The sequence below is a fragment of the Phalacrocorax carbo genome, chromosome 2, assembly GCF_963921805.1.
Source record: "Phalacrocorax carbo chromosome 2, bPhaCar2.1, whole genome shotgun sequence".
NCBI classification, from domain to species: domain Eukaryota; kingdom Metazoa; phylum Chordata; class Aves; order Suliformes; family Phalacrocoracidae; genus Phalacrocorax; species Phalacrocorax carbo.
In genome coordinates, this window is record NC_087514.1 from 140,232,063 (window position 1) to 140,256,067 (window position 24,005).

Here is a 24,005-nt window from a genome sequence, read left to right on the forward strand (position 1 = left end):
GGGAGAGCAGTGACGGCCGGCGCTGGCGGGCTGGTGCGCAGGCGGGGAAGCCGCCTGCCGCGGTCGGAAGGGAGGGGAGGGGAGGGGAGGAAGGGAAGGGACGGGAAGGGAAGGGGTGGCCGCGCCGGGCACAGCATGGCTGCCAAGGTAAGTCACCGCCGGCGGCGGGCGGGGAGGCGGCGCGGGCGGCGGGTTCCCGGCGCGCGCCAGCGCAGCCGGTGGCGGCGGGGAAGGGGCCGCGGCGGGAGGCGGGCGGCTGCCGGGTTTGACCTCGGGCCTGTCCTGTCCTTGGCAAAACTCGGCGGGTGGCGCCTCCTCCTTCTCCTCCTCATCACGGCCCCTCGCCGCCGGCCCCGGGGGAGGAAGAGGAGGCGGCGGGGGTGGGTGGGGTGCGGGGCCGCCGAGTGCCCGCGGCCCCCCCCCCCCCCCGGTGGGGTTCGGCAGAGGCGGCGCGGCGGGGATCCCCACCTGCCAGCCGCGGGGAGCGGGCCCGCTCACTGCTTGTAATGCATCATCAGATCTGGCTGACACTGCGCGGCCGCCTCCCGCTGCGGCCGGCCGGGGCGGTGGGAGGCGGCACGTCCCGCCGTCCCGCCGCCGCCGCTCGGTTGCGGCCCTCACCGGTGCGGCCGGCCGGCCTGCCGCTGCGGCCCGCGCCCGCCCCGCTGGCCGCCCGCGCCCCGGCCGGGCCGCCGCTCCGCCGAGCGCCGTTAGGCCCGGCTGTGCCTCAGTGAGCACCCGCCACACACGCACGGTATATGGATGCATAGAAGTGCACATACGTGCATCGTATTTTCGGACATAAATACACACGTATTTTCGGCGAGAAAATGCGGAGGGTGCTCGGGACGGCAGCTGGCAGGGCAGGACCTTGTCGGGCTCACCGTGCCCTGAGCGGGCACTAGCTTGGCCCTGCCCCACTCGCAGGCCTTAGCATGACAGCCCCTTTTTGCCTTTTCTCCCATTTTCTCCGTGTACCTGTTTTTGCCTTCTGTTTTCACTTTCGATTATCATTTCCAGCCGGTTTCACATCTCTGTGCTCTCCTGTCAGCTTGATGCCCATTAGTTAGGCTTTTCTGCTGTTTCAGAAGGATAAATGAATTGAAATACTTTTATCAGGTGTTTAATAACACACTTCCATCCCAGAAAAAAAAAAGCTGTTAGCTGGATCAAGGCCATATACAAATAGGTATTCCACTTCTAATGGCAGATAAATTTATATGTAGTCATGGTGTTTCAAAACTTACTAGTAGGCTTTCATTAAGTTTCTTTTTTTGGATGCTGAAACTTTAAAAAAAATTGGGCCACATCCTGCTTTTTTTGAAGTTGGTGATGAAACTTGTATTGAGAAAATATCTGAAAACAAAACTTTCCCAAAGAACGCAAAGCAGCACATGTGCTCAGCCTGGGTAGAGTTGTACACTCTTTTATTTCAGTGAGTCCTTGACGGAGCTGCTTCTGTCAACTTTTTCCTCACTAAGAACTTAGGTTATGTGAAACCTATGCGGTTTTAATGGATTGGGTAACATACAAGTCCTCTGCTGGGATATATGAAAGAGTCATCCCCAAATCTTTTGTTCATTATTTCTAAATCTTAGCTGACTTTTCTGATTGCCCGTTGATCCATACACAGCACATCAGTTACGTCTTACCAAACTCTTGGTGTTCAAAGGCTTAGGAGTCTTCTGCTTACTGAATATATGAACCATCTACTTACCTTTCCTCTCCAAGCAGCAGTTCTTAATCTGCAATGCATTTGAATCTGTACTACTCACATACACTTAAAAAAATAGTGCATAATTTCTTTGTCTAATCTGGTAGACATGTGAGCTCCATGCTGCATATTTGCATGTGGTCCTTTTTCTTTTGGCTTGGCTTATTACACAGTTCAGATAAACAAAACCTTTCCAAGCAGACCTTGAAAAGACTCAACACTCAAAGAGAAACTGAATTGAATGTAGTATGCTTCTGATTACGTCAAGCTTGGCAGAGAGGTACCTGATAAAAAGAACAATGGCTTGTCACTAGTGTCATAAGCATCCTTGGTGCATTGCAAGACAGAGATGCAGCACTTTATACTGCAGGGTTTACAGCCTTCACATAGCTTCTGCAGGCTTTAATGTGTTTTGAAACTTACATTTTTTAAAAAAAAAAAAAGTAGAGCTGGGAGCTGCTAGAATGGATTAATTATTAAGTCACCTTGTGAGACTTCAAGGGTTTTTATTTTCCTGAGGTAAAATAGTTGCTGTTAAACACAGATGAATTTCTATTTTTATTGAAGTCAGTGGCAAAATGTGTTTTGTACTCTTAATGGTAATGTCTGAGCTCAGGTTCTGCAAACACACATATGAATAACTTTGCCACGCAAAGAGCTTCTGGGCCTGAAGTTATTCACATGTGCTTGCAGGCACGGGCCTTGATTTGTCTTCTAACTTCCTCACTGATGCATCTCAGTAATGTTTGCCTTTTTCACCTCAGCCAAACAATGGACTGGTGAGTCAAATAATTTTTCTAAAATCCCTTCAGTACCTTTTCCTTGCCAGTATCCTGCATGACCGCTTCCTTTAATTTTTTAATTACAACCTTTTAGGCGTATGAGTCTTTGGGATTGAATGTAATTGCTTTTTGCTTGCAAGATTTCAGATGTTGACAGTTTAAGCAGACTCCAGGAATTCAGTCTGTCAAAAGGAAAAGCCAAATGGGATACTGTTAAGGCTGCATAGTTAAGCACTCAGGTATCAAGAAATAGGCAAAGCTCTTATGGATGGAATCTTTAAAGACTGTTACAGTGCCATTTAATTGTCTTCTTTGTATGTTACTCCGTGTCTTACAATCTATACAACGTTTTAAACAATGTATATTGCACATCAGTGTCTTCTCCAAATCTTTGAAAATGTTTTCTAAAAGCATTTTGTAAAAACTGCACTGTAAATTATATTTGCACAAACAGCCTGTAAAAACTGCAGGTGAGATGTTCCAGTAGATTTTTACCCCATTAGTAACTAAATCATTACCATTGTAGGTACTGGCTTCTTTTTCTGAATTGCACAGAAAACAGGCTATGTGGAAAGTCTTTATGGTAACGCATGTACAGAGCAATAACGACATTTTATATAGCGTGTCATGCTTTATTTCTTCATTTTGAGTGTTTAACAATGCAATCACAATGTTTTTTCTGCCCTTTAGCCAGGTACTTCTAAAGAGAAGTTACGTAGTCTAGCTAATGCCCCTTGCCGTTCACCCTGTGTGTATTTTACAGCAAAATTAACTGTGCCTGTTGAGTGAATGTGAGCTGCCCTTGGCCCAGATACTGCTACGCAGTTCTGGGCATAGCTGTTGTGTCATGCATGTGCAAAATGTGACTTGCTATCTTTTTGAAGTCCTAGTGCTTGGTAAAATATAAACTTACTTTCAGTGGGAAGTTCTAAGGCACTTCTCAATGAGACCTCTCTCCATAGCTGATTTTGCCTTTGCCCCTGTGTTACTTTGTTGGTTCAACACAAGGTCAGAAACTGATATTTGTAATGGAAGCTAATACATGTAGTATTTTTACACTTTCTCTTTCATAACCACTAACTCAAATGTTAAAAATTGCGTTAAAGAAAATTCCAAATGTGAAGAATTTCAGTAGATAAATTAAAGCTTAGAAGCTGTGTAAAAACTGTGGGCTTAGCATGGAAGCACTTTTACCCCATTAAACTTCATCTCTGCTATGGATAGCATGTGAATAAATTTTGATACTTGAATTGAACTGCACAGTACTGATCTAGGAGATGATTCTTAAATACTGTGGTATATCTCTCTTTTTCTAATGTAACTGTTTCTTGATGCACGTGTGAACTTCTATCCATTGGGCACATACTGGTTGCCTCCATTACCTAGAATGTCTAAGTTATTTAACAATTACTGTCTTATGAACAAAGTGAACACAAATACCACGTGCTAAAAAAGCTAGTTGTAAAAGTGACTGTTCAAGCGAAGGCATGAACCTTACATCAGTACCTGCTGGGACTATTTGCATGCTTAATTTTAAGTGCATGCCTAAGTCTTTTGAAGAACAAGTGCCTAGCTGTCAGAAAATATATCAGTAAGGTAACACAAAGAGATTTGTTGCTGACTTTTCCCAAATACTGTCATGTAAGTAGTTTCTAATGCAAGGTAAAGAAAATTTGGTATGCAGTTTTGCTGTATTTAACAATTTTTTATTCTCTTTCTGCTTGTGTTTTTCTGGAACTGTTTACTATGGAAGCTGTATCAGTGGAGTTACATGTTCTCTCCGGTTACTGCCATATTTACCTTTCAAATCCTAGACCTTGTCATATCAAAAACAGTTAGTACCCTTCACAGGCTCCTTGTGTGTCTTGGTGTTAATACAGTCAGACATTTCCCACTGAACATCCCAGTCCGGCCAGATGCATCACCTTGGCTGAATTAATTGGAGTTCTGTGAAGGATTGATGCCGCTGGCCCTCACTCTGTGTGCCTTTTTGTGTGCAGAAATGATCCAATGCCTGCACTGGGCGATGTGAATTAATGAGGTCTGGATAATTAATGGCTGAAATACACACACCATGGCAATGCAGTTCTAAGTGAATGTGATTCCAGACAATGCTGAAACTATTAGATGCTGGTGCAACCATGCCACGTTGGTTATTTTGCTGTCGTGCATTCCCAGTGTGTTCCTTTGCGCATCATCCAGCTCCATCATGCCTCTTGGTTCAGCTCCTTCTCCCATGCTCCTCTCCCCTGTGCCTAGCAGTAGGGTGGGATGTGCCTGGGAACAAATGAGTTCACTCTTTTTGCCCTCATTGATGCCATTCTTCCCTTCCTCCAGCAAAATGGTAGAGAAGAATTGCATTGCATTGCATGTGGATTCGATGGGCCCTCAGAAAGGAACAGGTGAGGGATCTTAGCATCATGATGGGCTACTGTGTCCGTGAAAGGAGTGGAGTCCTTTATGGACAGGCTCCAGCCACTCAGTGAGATCAAAATTGTGGGGGGGAAAGTGGTTGGTGAGTAAGGAGAGAGGGCATCACTGAGTTTGCGTACTGTAGGCTTAATAGTGTCATGACACTTAATTGCACCATGGTAATTTTTTTGGATGCAACAGCACCATGTAAGACCCACATGGAAACTCCTGTGGCTAGTCTGGACAGGTCCAGTGATGCTTGCTAATGTATAGTTGCATTGTGGAACTGTGCATAAGTGTGTAAATTCTTAAATACTTTATGTGTCATGAGACTCTTCTTTCTACTTTCCCCCCTCAGAACAAACGTGTATTTATGCTGCTTATGCCTTATTATTGCAACTTGTCTTCTTAAGGGACCAGAATTTGCCTGATAAAGGGACACTGAATTGTCTGAGTGCTGATGACTTCATACCTTTTCTAAGTACAAAGTAGCATGCATGACCACTGTGACTGAAACAGAGGAGAAAGTGAATCATTTACTCCCTTCCCTGTCCTCCCCGCCATTGTTTATGTGTTTAGTTTCATTTGGTTTCTTTCACTGCACAAGTCTTGGCTCTTGACGTTTACCCTCAGGGAACTGCTTGAGTCCTGATCCCGCAAGGTGCACAGTGAGTTATAGGGCCCACTGGCAAGAATAATCCCAGGCAAGCCACTCATGGAACAACTCTCTTGTGGAAAAAGTCTGTACAACTCTCTTCTACAGTGAACGCCAAGTTACCCTGAAAAGGAGCTTTATTACACCAGAGTTTTTGATTTAGTTGAGTTTATCTGTTTCTTTGTACTACTATTTTCCCCTGCTTTCTTTATCAGAGCAAGGTGGGGGTAAGAGGAGGTGGTGAAAGAGGTTGATTTATGTCTTTAATAGGTTAGAGGTACTGATGGAATCACATGTGACAAGTGCCAGTGGTTTTAACAAGTTTTTGACACTTGCTCTCTTCCACTATGGTATGCCTGTAAGAGGAATTGCCGGGGGACCTCGCTTCATGTATAGCTCTGGGAGAGTGTGACTGGACCCAACAGTTATGTGTACATCCTCATGTGCGTCTCATCTGTTGTGATGTCCACTGAAAAGTATTTTTAAGTTACCTGGATCTTATCACATCGGCAAATGAATTCCTCTTTCCATGCAGCTTTGTGTCCCAGGAGGTTAGAGAAGCTCTTCCAAGTGTGTTTCAAACGACATGTTAAAGGCATTCCTCCTGATCTTGTAATGTAGACAAGCTTACAGCCCTGAATGATAACAATGTGTCTTCTGACCAGCTTGTTTAGGCCAATATCTATTTTATTTATCTATGTTGTCCAAGGAGTATGACAAGGAGGTATGTGATACCGTATTTCCTGGAAGATGGCATGAATGTGTTGCTTAATTTTTGCTTTTCATCTGTGGAGTTGCTGCTGCTTTGGCTGTAGAATGGCTTGACCATGCTGAATAGAGCCTGTATGTTTGTATGGTGGCAAACCTCAGCTTGCATAAGGCCTCGGGCACTATTGTGACTCTGCTAATCATGCTGTTTTGCTTCAGCTACAGCACAGTCTTCAGAAACAGAGCAGCTGATGTTTTATGGTGCTAGGTAACGATGGCTAGTACAGCATAAAGTTGCATGTTTTCTGGTGCATTCTCTTTCTGGAAAGTATCTGTGTCTCAGTCATTTGCAGGGAGATAAAGAGGTCCTTGTAAAAATACTCTATCATCGATTGCTTTGGAATAAAGCAATTTCAACTGAAGCTTTGTTAAAACACTTAAAGGAACACTGCAAATGCATTTTTCATAACATCTTAAAATAATTTCATGTTATTTACAATACCTTAGAAACGTGCAATTGCAATTATATTCTTTACCAAAAATGTTACTTGGCCAGCACAAAACCCAGTGTGTTAAAGGATGAAATTGCTCATAAGGAGTGGGTTGTCAGTATTTTTCTTCTTCTCTAAAGATGGAAAAAAATAAACATTTGAGAGAGAGTGAAGTGCATACATGTACGCCAAACTATGTACATTTAGAGAAGAAACAGAAGAAATAGAGCTTGTCGCAAGCATGATCAAATTCCTCCTGTTGGGTACTTGTGAGGTGCTTAACTTCAGCTGCCAGATTCATATGCTTCTGATGTTGTGCATGCCTAGGCAGCCTGCAAGAACTGTTTCTGTGCTCACCAGTAAGCTCACTCTTGGGGTCATCTTGAAGATCTGCCTTACTCACTGGCTTACTCTTGGCCATGTGAAAACTAGAGCCTGGAATTTAGGTTAAGAAGACTTTTTGGTGTTCTCTAGATCAATGTCTCCATGCCTAAATTTTATCCACTTGGCTTTGGAAGTAGAATTAGGAAACGTATCTGAGGTGTCCAGGAACAGGTATCACAACAGCCAGCATGCTGACTATGGAACATCTAAGTCAGCTAGTGGGAAATAAAAAGATAGGGATCTCCCAGAAGGATCTTCAAACAGCAAGGCTTGCAACTCTATTTCAGGCAGGGACCCTGGGGGACAGGGGAGTGGGCCAGAACCCAATGCAGTTGATATCAATTAGGGCACCCAGCTGGGAGGGGGGAGGTTTGGATTCTCTGTTGCCAGGGGAGTTTGTGCATTTTGCATGAATGGTACCTCCACCTGCCATGGTTTCAGAGGGTTGCTCTGCTGGATGCTTAATACAGTTCTGCCAATGCACATTAGATGTGTTGCACACATGGTTGCTGGGCTGGAGCGGCGAGGCTTGGTCAGCGTTTCTGAAATGTCTGTACATGCTCAGCAAGGTCTGCGGCAGTTCTGGATGTGCACCTTGGTGGAACTTCTGGAATCCTAAAAATCTTAAATGGCATGCGCCTTTTTGCTCGTAGATGGACTGTTTGTTGCATCATGCTGTGACTGAGGTAGTGGAGCGTGCTAATGGATCTGACCCTCAGAGGCCAAGCAAAGTGGAGTTTGCAGACACACAAACACTTGTTTTATTTGCAAGGAGAGCACTGAGATTGGCAGACATATGCCCAGCCAAACCTTTTAAAAATAATTTTCAAATCTTACTATCATCACTACTTCCATAGTTTTAGGACGTTATTGGTTCAATTTTGGAGTCCTAGACTAGGCTGGATCAGGCCTCTGGGACTGGTTCTTTGACTTTTTTGCCTTCCTGATACTGGACTGATTGTCTCTCTGCTCTGATGCCAAGGCTGAACTCTCATAGCTGTTCTGTTGGTTGGGTTGGTGTGGAGAGGTACCTGTTTCTTTCCTGAACCATGAGGTCGCTGTGTTTTTAATTCAGTGGTAACCCTGAAGCTGTGATTCAACTTGAATATCACTAAATGTTCAATAGTAATGCAAGGGTAATGTAATGGTGCCGGGGTGAATTACAGTGGGTAACTGACTTGGCAAAATTAGCCCAGCTCTTTTTTTTCCTTTTTAATTGGTTGTGTTTGCTTTAAGTGAGAGCAGTTTCCTAATATAGTTGACAGCAAAATAGCATAAAGAGTTATGTGGATGGCATGCTCTAATGTGACGCTGAGCATAGAAATACCTTAAACTGGAAACCTGTGAAGGGTTCTCTTGTATTACAACCATAGGACTATTTACTGCCTTGCATTTATGAATATTTCTGCATTTTCCTCTGCTCATCAGAGAAATGAGAAGGGATTGCACTGTACCAAAATTAGGTCTGCGGTGTGTTTTGTGGATCAGGCAGTTCATTCATTGTCAACCCATCATGGTGGGATAACCATAGAGGTGCTAGGGCTTTTTCCCTAAACATACGAGGCATGGTGCAAGAACGTAGCCATGGGGCTGTAACTGTAAGTTTTGCATAGTCATGAGATATGACTATGAGATAGTCATAGGTCTAATTGGTCAGCAAATGTATGAGCTAGTTATTTAAATGCCAGTAGGCAACAGTCAGTTTAACTGTTCAGAAGAGGGAAAGTAAAAAATGGAACTGAAACACCGAGAAAACTTCATCACCTTTTTTCTCTTAAATAATTATGCTAAATTCTTGGAAAGTCTTTTGTCTGATTTTCTCTATATGGCCCATTAACTGACTGATAGGACCATTTTTGAAAGGAAAACTGTGTTGTGAATTTTCCGTGGAAGCAGAAGTAAAAAACCAGACTGCCCTTGCAAAAGGTTTAGTATTGTTTTTGTTTTTTAAAAGGTGTGTCTCTGATTGACTTATTTATGTATTCAAATGTGAACTGACTTTGATATAGAAGGAATAACTGCCTGTTGTTTTAGGCAAGTTCATGGTTGTACTTGCCTTGATTAGCCTAGCTGGCCCCAACATGTTTTTCTAACAGTGCTGACCAGTTCTAGCTCAACACCGCATACAGAAGGTGACGGCAGTCTTAGCATGTAGGAGTCAGGCAGCTAGTGAAATCCTTACTCTCTGAGGCTTTTTCCTCCCTTTAGAAATGTGGGAGAGTAAAGACAAGTGACCTTAGTGGTGAAGATGATGGAACCTTGCATGTGATGCAGTAATCCTTACGCTTTTGTTCTTAGCTTGATAGTTTTTGAATTATTAGATACATACTAATTGTTTAGCACTATAGCATTTTATGAATTATCCATATTAGAATGTATAAAGGTCAAAATGAAAAACCTAGCTACAGAGAGGTTTCATGCATTTCTGTTTCAGGTTACTGTTGCCTTTATGACTATTACCTCCACATCACCTCAATCTTGCTCCCTACCAGCCAGCCCATGCCAACAAAATTAATGTTGGTGCTTTGCTCAGCTCTTCAGCAGGAGATTGAATCTCAAAGGCTTTGGACCAGAGCTGAAGGGAGGTTTATATACCCCCAGAGCGAACAGGCACCTGGGACCTTTTATGGGAGTCATTATTGTGGGTTTTTTTAACCCAGATATCATATTTGGAAAACTTATCTGATCTGAGTGTATTGTAGTAAATAGTGCCACTGCTACTTGCAATTGCTTTAGTTATTCTAAAATATGTTTCCATTAAGTGACACATTTTCTTTACTTTCCACACCTCCTGTCTGTGGGGTAGAGAGTGTTTTAGTCTCCACAGCAGCCTTTCTTATGCCTGACAGTTTGTGTTCCTTCTCGAGCACCATCACTTGAGTTTACTGAATTTATATGTAGGCTTTTTGGAGGATCTGGGGCTTGCCATCAGTTAGAGCTTCATTTGGTTTTGGGTAGGGCATAGTTACACCACAGTGTTTGCTGGGGAAGCTGAGAAGGTGAAACAATTTTGGTTCTCAACCAAGCTCTTAGTCAACTAGTGTCCAGATAGCCTCTTGTTTTGAGTTGATGGTGCTGATTTTCACATGAGCCTGTCTTGTCTCCCTAGTCTTTCCACATTTTTGACATTCTTACTGTTAAAATTTTAGGTGGCTGTGATTGCAATGAATAGGACAGATAACTGCTCTTTAAACTGTTAATTCTTGCTCTGCAAACTGTCCTTATGATAGGTGAGGCCTTCCCAGCCGTATTAGCACTGTTTGAATTACTACTTCTCTTTATTAAAAATAGGTGCAATAGTGAAAAAAAGATGTTAATGCTGCATCTTATCTCATAGTGCTAGATCAATTAAATTTCATGTAATGTGGAGAGAAACACACAGACATGTCTCTTTATTCAGACATTTAGGATTGCCTTTTTTTTGTAAAGTACGGTGCTTCACAGAAAGCAGATAATGAATGTACTGCTCCAGCACCTCTCTCTGGGACAGGAATGTCTGACACCAGAACAGACTGATCAGGGAGACAAATGTTAATATGTTGTAAATTGAAGAAGAGTCTCTTAGAAACTGACCTTTTCAAAGCACACTAAATACTTTTTGACCAGTATATCTTATTTACTAAAAGCTGCCAGAATACAGAATTAAGTTGACATGCTAAGGTCTAAGTTTTGGTAAACCAGCAATGATAATCCTAGAGTTGTAGTTACCTGTAGAACTATCGTTAGGTTATACTGAGATTAGCTGCAAATAACATAGCTGGAACTTGATTATGTCTTCTGTTCAAAACAGAAATATTAAAAAAAATAGTTTTACTTGAAGGGTATTAGCATGTAGTCTTTAATTTTTTCCAGTCTTCAGGTCCCACCATAAATCAATCCCAGGTGAAGATAATATACCCTCAAACTCTTAGAGTCTATTTTTTTAAAAAAATTCTCATCAGTATAAAAATCTCAAGGCTTTTAAAGGCTGTTTTTGCAATTATGGGGACCTATCAGAATAGTAATACATGTGCTTTTTACAACTATGATTTTTATGTCCTTGATAATTAGGGCAATTGAAGAATTGCAAAGAGCAACCTTAATTCCAAAGCTGTAATACTGAAGAAGGTGTTGTGTAGCTAGATGACCATAGTTATTAGCCAACCTTTTAAATTGGTTAATAGAAGCTGCCTTGTTTTTCCCTTCTCCTTCAGATGCCTTTATGTAATTAGTGTTCTGGAGTATTAAATCCTTGGCTGTTGAGCTAAACAGCTGTTGAGCAAATGTAAAACATAACATTTCTGAGCAGTTGTGGAACTGCACAGGGTGAGAAGCGTAGGGGATCACAGCCTGAATATTTCTGATAGAGTTGAACAAATTTTTTTTAAACTGAAAACTTTAGGAAAAGGGTGAGAACAGTGATTTGATGTATTTGAATTCCATTTGTTATTTCCCCAACAGAGAGTATTCTTTTTCTCTCTCCATTTGTGACACTGTAATCTTGTTGCTACTTCCTTTGTAATTGAAATTGATTTACTGGAATTTGGATTGTTGTATAAAATACCATTGACCACAGATTTTTCCAGTTTCATGCACAATTTTGTATTTATCTTTTCACATATTTCAGTTTCTGTAGGTGAATACTACCTGATCTTTATTCACTGAAGGTTTAAAAATGTTCTTTCCTGGAGCTGAGCTTCATTTCTGTCTGAGAATATAAGTTTAAACTTACCAGAAAATGGAAGGTTCAAAGAAGGTTCCTTGGCAGGTTGGAGTCTTTTTTTAGTGCTGGCTTTGCAAGATGAGGAGAGAACAACAACTAGGACTTTTTGTTCTTTGTTTTTCTTTCTGACATTGTGTACTGGAAAAAACATCCGTAGATTTCAGAACATGGTGTCATAGAAGGGCACACATTTTTCTACCTTCTTCCTGATAGTGTTTGCATACTGCCTAAAAGTGCACTTAGTCAGCAGGGGAGGATGCTTTCACAAGGGTGATCCTGAGCCAAATGCCAATCATCCAGCCAGTAGGAGAGGGAAATTCTAATTGTCTTCATATTTAAGTTGCTGTTTCTTATCCCAGCTTCTCTGAACTCTCTCAGGCAATAGAACTATAATTTATTTGGGGTTTTGGGTTTTTGCCTCAGTCAATGGATATTTAATTCTGGGAAGGTAGCAAATGTCCCCACTTCATCTAAGTAAAGCAGTAAACTAGAACAGTTTTTTAAGGAAAAATTAGAGAAATTAGTCAGTGTTGGAGTAGCTTGAGTGGCATCTGACTAAGTCTTTCATCAAAGACTGATAGGTGTTAATCAAAATTCAGGTAACATCTCCAAAACATAAAAGGCCATCAGCAGGATCATGACGCAAAGATCCTACATCTGTGCGTGCAACTCAGGTTTGGAGGTCTGTGTTCAAACGTGTACACGCATGGTTTCCTACACTGAGAAATGAGATCTCCTGCCTTAATGCTTCTTCCTACTTTTGCATGTTTGTGATGTTGCTTTGCATTTTTTCTGCAGTTCTTTTACGCCAGGTGCCCACTACAGCTTCTTAGTTGAGTCTCTGGTCTGGTGTGTGATGTTTCGCTGCAGGAGAGAGACTAAGATGTTGCCCTGTATCAGTAGCAGGGTGGGAGGCTCCCTGCTTAAAGAACTTAATTGAAAGGTGTATTCTGCAGTAGCAGTTGAGTATTATCATCTGTCCTTTGTTACGTGACTTTCCTGTCACATCCATCCATTGCATGACCTGATACATAGGTCTGATTTTAGGACAGAAGAAAAGAGATCAGAAAATTAGTATTACTGAGCTAACAGCAGGCTGTTTGTTATTATTGTCGTCTTTCTGTGCCTTGGAAATATGACCTATTTCCACTTCTTCCCTGGATCCTTGGCTACTAAAACCTCTTGGCCATGTATTTTATTATTGTAGGTCTTTATCATGTTTGACAACTACTGTTTGATGGAACATCAATGATTTAACAGGTCTTTGGCAGAAGAAACCTTTAAGTGAGGCACCGAGTATGAAAAGCCGTTAGAAAAAACGGGGTATGTAAAAATACTGTGTCTGGCTGATTCCTGCTCTCAGCCCATTGTGCAGTCTGAATCTGACTAGAGAAATCTTCACGTGTTTAGGGGAAGAAATTTTTGAATAATTTCACATTTCCATTAAAATAGTTTTTGTCACTGACATCAAGTCAGCCTTCCTCCTTCCTGTCACTTCACCTGTCTAACGCTGCTTGCCATTGTGTGTCAGTCTAACTGGAAACCACTTTGTAAAGATCATGAATTAGTCCCATGTTGATGCTGTTCAAAAGGAAGAAAAACATGGCAACAACAAACTTTCTACAGTTGTTTTTACTTTGTTCATATGCCTGAATCAGTTACTTGGTCTGCATCTTTTCTTTCTAGGCTGACTGGTGTGAAGTAGTGGGTCCGGTCTTTTCTGCATTGTGAATGTTGTACTACAAAAGTTTTGGGCTTCTCTTTTCTTCTCACAGCAAAGAAAACTGATAGCGACTGTAAACCTCTTGCAGTTTGCTTTTGGTGTTCCATTACATGTAACTGGTAGATTCAGAATCTCAGTTATGAGAATAGCACAGGCCAGAATACTTAATTCTCAAGTGTGTAAACATTCAATCCAAACACTGTATAATTGAAATAGCAATTCCTTATTCTGTGAGCAATTGACAAGTTAAGGATAGTAAACCAGCTTTTTCCCTTTTTCTTGTGGATGGGTGGGGGTGGAAGGAGGGAAAGAGGGCACTGAACTTCGGAAGATCGTGGAAGGAGCTTAGCAAAGGATGCAGAAAAAGCATCTGTCAGATACACTGTTTTCCTTCAGTGGTTTCAGAAGGTCCTATACAGAATATGTGTCTACAGTTCTTTTGTGGCTTTGAAAGTGTGGGCATACTTTATGTTGTGTGTGACCCACAGTTTGATTAAACAAAGGAATATATAATGAAAACTAGCGTGAGGTCTCCTGGCTTTTCCGTTCACTGTTTGCAGACTTCCTGGGCTGGCCCAGGTTGTGAAAGCTCTGAGAAGTAACCACTGATTGATCACCCACTGTTTTCACGAGGCAAAGCATTAATTTTTTTTCATTTCAAAGGGCTTGGTCCATTAGTCAGAAAGAAGTTTTGGGAATTTTACTACGCTTGTGACAGTTGGTGACAAAAAGGGAACTATGTTGTCATCTGATACCAGTAGCATACTCTGGGACAGTGGACATACTGCTCTGAATTTGTTTGGTGATGTCAGGGTGCTGACATCAACCCAACTGTCCAAGGAATGAAATGAAAGAACTCTTGGTTAATAAGACATTGAAAGAATAGTGCTAAAATTTCTCTAGTGTCTTAAACTCTGCTCCATATTTGGTTAATCTGACATTTTTAGATTTTAGTTTAACTGAAGTGCTCCCAATAGAAACCCTTTTCTTGACAAATAAAAATGATATAATTCTGTTTTCCTCTCTGCTAAAATGCCTGCCTGAAAGTAATTTTAGAATTTTTAAAAATTCCTATCTTTAAATCAGAATGCTCAGTTTGACATCGTCATTTCCCCTGCAAACAAATGATCTCATAAAAATATTCTGAGGGCTATGCAGCAGAAGTAAATGTAGTGTTTTAATGAAACAGTTATTGCGTTATGCAAATATATGTAATAAAATAGGCTCACAAGTAAGAAGCCAAAATCATTCAAACTAAAATCAGAATAATTTCTAAGTAAAATGTATTAAAATGCTGGAAATGTTTACGCAGTTTCTTAGGGAGATGAGAAGTTTTTAATTGTTGTTTTCAGGTATTTTACAACTTTCGCAAATTATGGAGAGTTATTGTGAACTCTTCACCAATTTGATTGAGCTGCTGCAAGTCATCGGCAGGTAAACCTTTACTATTACAGACATTGCCTTACGTAAATGATTTAGGTCATCATTGGATTATTTAGTATTCCCACATAAAACTGCAAATTATTTCCAAGTACCCTCTTTGATAGCTTCAACTTTCTGTTCAGGTCCTTAGGAAGAATGAAGGTCATGCCCACAGTGGCCTGTGGCAACTGTGTAATCTGCTGATATTTAAGCGCCAAACATTTGTTTAATGTTAATAGTGAAGTTAAAAATTGTAAATGAAAATGCTAAACTGCCTTTACTTTGTAATTGCCCTGTCTTCAGGGAGGCGATCTAATAATTTAAAACTGAAGCCCATATGATGGGGGTTGGACAAACGGTGATACTGTTGCTTGCAGGCAAAAGAGAGCATGTTTGCAAACTCATATTTTAGCATATGTATTTTCAGATGACAGGTAAAAATCTTTAAGGGAGAGAGACATATTTTGTTATTTGAAAGCTCACATTTTCCATAGTCAGAGGTTGACTAGCACGTTCGTCTGGGAAGGTGGATAGTTACTGTGGCTCCTTCAGCTGTCACAGCTCCCCATAACCCAGTACTCCATGGTGCTGAGTGCTATACAGCCAAAAAAGAAAAGAAAAAAAAGAACCTAGACTTTTTTTTCCATATTGTTTGAAGTAGCGCAGTGTTATTATTTGCCCAAGCGTGTGTTGTAATGCTGCTATTATTTTTGTTAGCTAAAAGGAAAGGTGCCTGACTGCAGGACTTGAGATTTTCTTTGGGTCCCATCATTTATAGCCTTTAATAAGTTTGCTTTGTGTGTGTGATGCTGTCTTCATTGTTTAGTTGTCTTTCGTTCTTTTTAAGGTTGTAGAATTGGATCTGTGCACACACAGGGATTCATGCCCACTCCCACACCCTTCCCAGTTCTCTGAGCTGCTGAGGTGTAGCATTTTGAAGAGTTGAATAGATGGATTTGATTATAAATAGGATCTTGAAAAGTGAACTTCTGTGTTCAAAGAAGAAAACACAACACTGAAACAAAATACATTTACCTGTCAGTTATTCCTACATAATTTCTGTCACGCAATTATTACTCAAGACATGTAATATATAGGAACTTTTCTCCAGCACATTTCTTTCACTTGCTCCTTCACAAGCATGAAATCACAAGTAACAACAGTTACTCTAGCAACAACTTGAGACAGACCTTTCCACAAGTTTATAGGCACTGATTGCACATTCATATAATTTTTTTTTCTCCTTATCACAGAATCAGTAGTTATCTAAGACCAGACCATTCTGTTACAATACCCTTGTACGGCACTGCTCCAGGTTTGCTTTCTTCAAAGGGCATCAGGTCTTTGTTTATTGCTGCTAACGATCTTGCTCAGTCACTGGGACCTTGTGTCACAGTATAACTTCCATTGCCTTGACATCCAGGAGAGGAAATCACTGAGAAACCTTTTGTAACAGGGTGACTAGTCCTTTCATTGTTTGCTGTCTTAGTTCTGTAACTTATGAAGGTGTCAGGTAGCGTGCAGGACACTTCTTTTTAGGTGGCCATTTGTACTGCATAGCGTCCGGCACAGTGCAGGATTCTGCAGAAGTTCTGTGGTGGTGCAGCATCATATCCATTGTTTTGAATCTTTTGTTTGTGTCTGGTCTTGGTAGAAACACATGATCGTTTAGGCTGTAAAAGCTGCTTTGTTCCATGCCAGGGGCATAGTGAGTATTTGGGTGTTGGGGGCTGGAGCTAGGAGCCAGGTGAAACGAGGAGTGATTGTCTCCATTGAGCTGTGAGCTGTTTGGAACCTCAAGCACTATGAGCATGGGGTCCTTGGAGAGGTTTGTTAGTAGTTTGTATGTTGCTCTCAGTGATGGCTCTCCCAGAGCACACTGGTGCTCTGCATAGCTGTGAAACGATGCTTCCTGAAGGTGCCATCTTGTGAGAACCATGATGGTAAATGGCCTTCTGTCTTAATTGTGGCTTATCCATTGCGTAATCCTGGTCCAAATACATATTTTACGCTAATAACATTGGGTGCCAGGTAAAATTCGTGCTGCCATAATAGTTTCCCACTTCTCCCTGACAATTTTTGAGTGATAGCAAGTATCTAATCTTCTGATTCCTCCAGGAACTACTTTTGATCTTGCTGTTACACTGGAGAATTTTCCTATCCTTTGCTTCTTTGGGTGAGATGACTATTTTCCTGCCAGATATAAGCCTGAAGTTTAGCTCTGGAAGATGAATTGCTAGTACTGGGGTGGCTACTTTTGGAAGTTGAACATGAAGCAGTTCATGTCTTGAGCTTACAGTCAGTGCACTGGCTGTACAGTAGCACTGTCGTAACAGAACAAGCCGTGGCAGAATCAAAAGGGAGAGTCTATAAACTGGGCTGAGGTAGCCACCAAATATGTTTTAGCAGTTTGACATTGATAATGCTTTGATATGCCTCCAATTCTAAAAGGTGTAAGGAAGCAAAAGGGAGAGCAAATTAAGAGTGTTAGTATCTATCATTCCATCCATTTGTGGTGAGCAGGAGGGGAGTATTTTTGAAAAATACCCATGAGTTGATGGAAATGTCATTTGACCATTCTCATTAGTAGTTCATTTGGAAATAAACTTTTTTTAATTTAAGAACTCCTAATATATTTTACATATAATTATTGTATTTCTTCAGGTGAGTGGTGGGCTTTAGTTTGCTGACATACATTGGGATATGTTAGTATTACATAATGGCCATAGCAAAGTAGCTTGCTTGTTTATCTTTGGATCACAGTCCCGAAGATCATCTGCGTGAAAACATGTTGTAGATGAGCTATGAGACAATAGAATCATAGAATCATAGAATTGTTAAGGTTGGAAAAGACCCTTAAGATCATCGAGTCCAACTGCTAACCTATCACTGCCAGGTCCACCACTAAACCATATCCTCAAGCACCACGTCTACCCTTCTTTTAAATACCTCCAGGGATGGAGACTCAACCACCTCCCTGGGCAGCCTGTTCCGATGTTTGACAACCCTTTTGGTGAAGAAGTTTTTATATGAGGAAGAAGATGGACTGATACAGAATACTGTAGCACTTTATGATAGACACATAGAGTGATTAGAGAGCTGAGCTTTTTCTGATAACAACATGAAAAGTGAAAAAGAAATTCCTGTCTTTCAGAGTTGGTTTTCAGGTTCTGTTTCTCGCTGTAGTGTACTGCATCATGTTTTGTTGTAGGAATGACAGCAATTGCATTCTTGTCCTAGTCCAGAGGCTGACTACAAACTAAAAGTCCAGGCTGATCCTAACTGCATCTTCTGGTACGTGCTTAAAGTTTGGAGTGGATAGTATTGGTCACGGTATGATGCTTTTTCTTTTTGTTAAACAGTTTCTCTGAGCAATGACAATGCCTAGCTATTTTTACCTTAGTATTGGGCTAGTTTTATGGTCCTTCTGTTTTCCAGGTCTTTAAGCAGGAAAATTGTAGAAGGACACAGTCTAAATGTCTTTTTACGTAGCATTAATTAGCTATTCTTGGAAATTCTTGTAGCAGTTTTCCTTAAGGTATATACTACTCCCACCTTTGTTTCAGTACCTATTTGGAAGCATTGGACAAACCAGACAAGCATTTTCCTGTGTGTATGTGATTGATAACTGTGTGTTGGTCCCCAATCAGTTTGCGTGCAAAAATATTATGGTTTATTGCGTATCTCCTTGTGTGAGAACGGTCTTATGAAAAAGCCAGCTGCATTTGCTTTGGGACCTTGAAAGCAGGATCAAAACTAGCAGGTGATGGCCCAATAAAGTAGTTTTGTAAACTTTGATGCACTTGGGGAAGGTGAGGCTTCCACTTACCATTGTACAGAAGCCAGACTGAGAATTGCCCAGAGATATATAATTGTGACAGAGTGAAGATGGATGCAAATAGTTTTGCTTGATGTTTGCTGTCTCTGTTAGCAAATTTTGTTCTGCTTCACCATTGTGTGGGGTAAACTCAGCAAAACTGTCTAGTTTCAGTAGTGTTTTTTCTGTAGCTCTGCATACTGAATCAGCTTGTAGGATCCAAGAAGACTTGGTTGATTAGTGTTAATAACATTTCTTTTTCTTAGCTTAGCTAGGTGTTATTAGACAAAGGAATGCAGTAACTGCTACTTAGTGTAGGGTTACACTTTTGCAAAATGTAATTGTAGTGTTTGACTCTGAGGATGAGAACTGTTTTTAGAAAATAAATGTTTTTGTCTCAAGGCTGACTTGTGTTCTGGCTGATGAGACTGAGTGTGATAAAAGTACCCACTCAGTAGTTATCAGCTTCTCTTACAGTGCTCCTTACCCTAAGCCTTTGGATAGGAATGCCAAATGCCATCTGATGTTTTTTTCTAGGAGAAACACTTAGTTTACTGCTAGTGAGGTCTGGCAAGAAGGTCTTTTTGGTCTGCACCTGTACCAGCTGTGCTTGCAGTTTTCTGGTTCCATGCTTGGTGACCCGGTCCACAGCTTGCTTGCAGACTTCCCCGTGATGCTGAGTTCTGCATAGATTGGATTCTGTTGTGCAAAAGGAACTACCATATCCTCTGAGGTTAGAAGATAATGAAGCGTGTTGGGCTAACAAAAAATGGTTATTGAGGCAGCTGAAACGGGGGACAGTGCCCCTGGACAGATGTTGATGCAGAACACTTGTAACTTAAGATGCTGTGTGTGATGAGGGAAAGTGGCAAGGCAAGTTGCCAGGTTAGGAGAATGATTGTGTATGTTTGTGGTAGTATTAGTGTAAATATGGAAGAAGCTGATTCTTATCAATGTAAGCAATGTAAGCAAGTTAGTTGTATTAAAATACAAGCTGGACTGTTGTTTTCGTGTAATACTTACACGGTATTGACAGATTTCTGGTCTGAATTCAAACTTGGCCAGTAACTACACTTTAACTTTTTTTCTGATATTGCAGTCACTCAAACAAGAATGTAAGGTCAAACCCTGTCTTGATCTCCTTTGGAGTTGCACATTTTGAGTGTATATGTATACTTTTAGGCAGAAGGAAACATTGTGAGGATATAATCTGACCTCTTACATAAACTGGGGCACATGTGTTTGAGTCTTACAGGTGGACTCAATAACTTGTGATGAAACTGAAGAATACCTCTAGAAGACATGAGGTTTCCATCTTGATTTGAGATCTTTTAGTGGTGCCAGATACATTCTTTAGTTGTGCTTAGGAACGGAAAAACTTTAAAGAATTAGTCGTAATTTCAACATTAAGTTACTAGAGCTTAAGATCACTTGTTAGGCCTTCCATCAAACATCTTTCTGTACATGCCTGTAGATGGTGTTCTCTAGAATTAAACAGATGAAGCTCACGAGTGCCCGGCAGCAAGGCACAGCCCTGGTTTGCTGCTTGGAGAAGGGCTGCTCTCCAGTGTATTACCTGCTTGGTGTCAGGAGTTACCTCCATCAACTTTCTCCTTCATACTTGAGCTGTATTCAGGTTAAACTGTGAGGAAGAAACAGTATTAGAGATGTTTATCTCTTTATCTTTGTTTATGACTTGCTGCTGTCCCAGTAAACTTTCAGGAATATTGTAGCAATACCAAAGTGTTCCTGGATCCCCATCACCTTTCTACTGTATTCAAATGGTGCCTACTACAGTGATCTTTACCATAAGATGAGAAGGTCAGACATTTTTATTTGCCCTTAGGCTAATGCCATATTGGCATTAATTCTGATTTCCCTACTGCCCTTTTTCCTTCTTGTCCACCCATGTTGTTGTTCTTTACTGGTGCAGCATGCTGGCTACTTTTATTAGTTCTTTTGTATCTTTTGATATCACATACAGTCTGTCAACTTGTTCCTTCTGCCTTGTGTATGCCAAGTACGTTAATAGAGTTATTAGAAATGTAATACAATTTTCTTTGGTAATATAGTTTTCTTTGATTCCCAGTTGATTCTGTTTTCTTGTGTTGTTGTACAGTTACATTTTTCTGGGAAGAGTCTGTTTGCATTTGTTTTTGAGGGGGAAAGTGAGACCAAAAATGCACGTCAGTCGAAATTGAGCATAAGTCAACAAGGAGAAGAGAGCTGTGCTGGAGAAAATGGGCTAAAATTAAGATCAAGGTGCAAGGGAGTCTAAGGATATGAACAGCACCGGTGTGCAAATCCACCCGTGTGTTACTGTCCCTTACTTACAGAGTTTTCCTCTGTGCATCCTCTGTCTCACTTTGCTGAATATCATTGCTAACGTGAGGGATTTGGCGTTTTTAAATTAAATTCTCATATTGCTTCAGATACACATTGCTGGCTGGTTCTTGATACACAGTATAATGCGCATACACACATAGTTATGTTGGATAAAACTTTCAAGTATCTACTTTAGGAATGCAAATCCTGCTGACATTTTCTGTGTGTTATTCCAGTCTTTTTTGTAGCATGCCCTGACTTTGTTATAATCCTGCACTTCAGTTTCTGTACTCCATGTTGTCTCCTGTTTTTTTTTAAAATAACTCTTGCTTGTTGGAGAGCTTTCTTCAGTGAACCTTACTTAATAAAACATACTGTTTTTTTAAAGTGTTAGTGTCAGTTACAAAGCACCTCTTTGTAAAGAGCAGTGACAAACATTTTTTCCCTCAGATCTGCTTTATCAAATACCTCCTCACACAATTAGTGAGATGTCATGCCTACCAGCTCGTAGATAGTTTTGTCTCAGGCTGGTTTTTGTCTTTATGAAGAGAAGATAAAGTGAAATGGCAATCTCTTTCCAGTAACAAAACACATCACCTAAGCCCAGTTCTGTGCAAATCAGTAAATATCACCTGAGTTGATGGAAGGAGAAGCAGCTTGTGGCTGCGGGTCACTTTTCATTAGGCATGCTACCTGTTAGCTTGCAGTCTTGGCATCAGGTTACTTAGCCCACCTTCAACTACTAACGTAACTGGGAACAATTTTCAGAATGGTATTGAAAGTGATATTTTGACCTTTTCCAATAGGTCAGAAGAGTAGTAAATGCTAGTGATGTCTGTCATCAGGATCAGTTCTTCTGTCTGTGTGTGCAGCTTCAGCTTTGCCCACAGCTGGGGATGGATGAAAGGCTGAATTAAATACTTCCCTTAGCACTGATGTAGCTGCATATGCATTGGTCCTCCTGAAGCTGTAACATAACGTAATAGAGGCTCTTTTCCTTCCTTGGGGTCAAATAGACCTTTCAAAAAAATATGGAGGTTGGAGTGACACATGAATGGACCCATTACACAGTGCTAACCATCCTTCTCCTCTCCTGTGTCCTGGGAAATGGAAAAGCGTGGAAGTAGACTGCAGGAAATAAAGGGAAGCTGTGGTCTGCAGCTTCTGCTTGGGCAGCCGGTCTGCAGTGCTGCTGTGCATTCATTGACCTTGCCAGCTGCACCCTGTCTTGCAGTATATGGTTTGAAAGAAATCTCCTGTAAAAAACAAACAAACAAACAACCACCAACCAAAAAAACCCCCAGCAAATCCCCCCATAATCAAAAGGGAGCTGAAAAATGGCAGCTGGGCTTTGAGCACATTTTGTCTCCCAAGTTTCCCAAGATGGTTAATGTCAGTGAAACCAAACAAAAATGAGCGGAAGTTCAGCCATCAGCATACACCCTTTTCCTTGGTTCTTTTCATCCCCTTTTTTTTTTTTAGGCTTAGATTTCTGGAACAGTATAAAATTCAAACTTTAAGGCAGATTAAGAGTGATACCAATTATATTTTTAATGGCTACAGATGTTTGAAGTGTCTTTTGTTCGCTCATGTAGTGGCAAGATTCTGCATTGCAGCAGCGGAGAAAGGTAGGGGTTTTTTTCTTTCCACAAAGTTCCCAATTGCTCTAGACTACCAGATTTTTACAAATAAGGTTAAAGTAAATCTCTGCTTGCTACACAGTGATTGCATTTAGGACAGCTTGTACTTTAGAAAATACGCATTTTTAGATTCCCAGTTTCACAATTACACTTTGATTTTTTGCAACTGCCTCCACATGGATTTCTGTGCAAACAGAATTGGGACTCCAGCTGTGGACTCTGTCAGTTAAGTCCTAGCATAACTTCAGGTGTGGTTTTTCGCATTTAAAAAAACTTACAAAATTTTATAAGAAACCTTATTCATACACTTTTCTAAAAATACTCTGGGGTTTTTTTTGGAGGTGGTGGTGGTTGTCTTTTTTTTAAAGTTTTTAAATGACCCATTTAGGGTGAGGAAAATCTTACTAAAGATTCTTCATTAAATGTACATATGAGGATATAATGCTGTTGTACAGACTTACACAAACTACTACAAATGCACTTGCAGTCATATTCGCCTTTACAGTCTATCATTGCTCTGGAGAATCAAGAAAGTAGGTAGCCATGTTTTAGTGACAACATTTCTCACTAATTCTTAGGTGAGGGTAAGATTTTACGTCTTGCCCTTTAGCTGTTTTTCCCCATTACAGGTATTTTTCACAAGTTTTTTGAAAATCCAGGTTTGCTTGCAAAGTAATTTTTTAAAAATTAGAAATAGATTGATGTACTGAATTGACTTACTGGGTGATGGTTATTATGTTGGCAAGCAAGATTTTATCAAAGTATCCTGAAGAAAGAAAGGGAAACTCTATAGCAAGTACAGACTGAGGAGATGAATCCTCTTACTGCCAAAAGCAGCAAATGGATGGCACAGTATGTCAGCAAGGAAAATACTGATGGGCTTACTCTATAGTGAATATAGAATATTTTTTAATTCAGTGTTTTGGGAAAAAATTCTAGTTACTTTGGGTTTGTGGTGATAAATGTAACTTAGATTTTAGTTGGAATGGCTAGTTGTCTGATCTGCAGAAAACTCTAGATACTGTGGTTTCTGAATTTACCTCACCAAAAAGGTCCACACTGTAAGTTTAAATAGTTTGAAATGTTGAAGTAGGAGGTAGAAGTACCAGTAAACCAAATAATTACATTGGAATTCAGACTTTTAGGGAGTTGCTTTCTTGGACAAGTTTGTAAGTCTGAATATTTTATTCTTGCTGTCTATCAGTTGGGGGCTGCTTATGGTACTCTGAA

At 40.8% G+C, this 24,005-nt stretch overlaps 1 protein-coding gene across 3 annotated transcripts in view; it reads left to right on the plus strand.

The window, feature by feature from the left end:
- Positions 1-65: 65 nt before the first annotated feature.
- Positions 66-24,005, plus strand: part of SLC25A13 (solute carrier family 25 member 13) — a 100,738-nt gene continuing 76,798 nt past the window's right edge. Inside the window, exons 1-2 of one of the 3 annotated variants that reach the window (XM_064444575.1) lie at positions 118-147; positions 2,408-2,493. Coding sequence is in view for 2 of the 3 variants with exons in the window: in XM_064444573.1 (XP_064300643.1) it covers positions 4,866-4,898 (33 nt within the window). In the remaining variant the exon portion in view is untranslated. Of the gene's footprint in view, positions 148-2,407; positions 2,494-4,850; positions 4,899-24,005 lie in introns of those variants that run through there. The other 2 variants (XM_064444574.1, XM_064444573.1) reach the window with 2 other exon arrangements.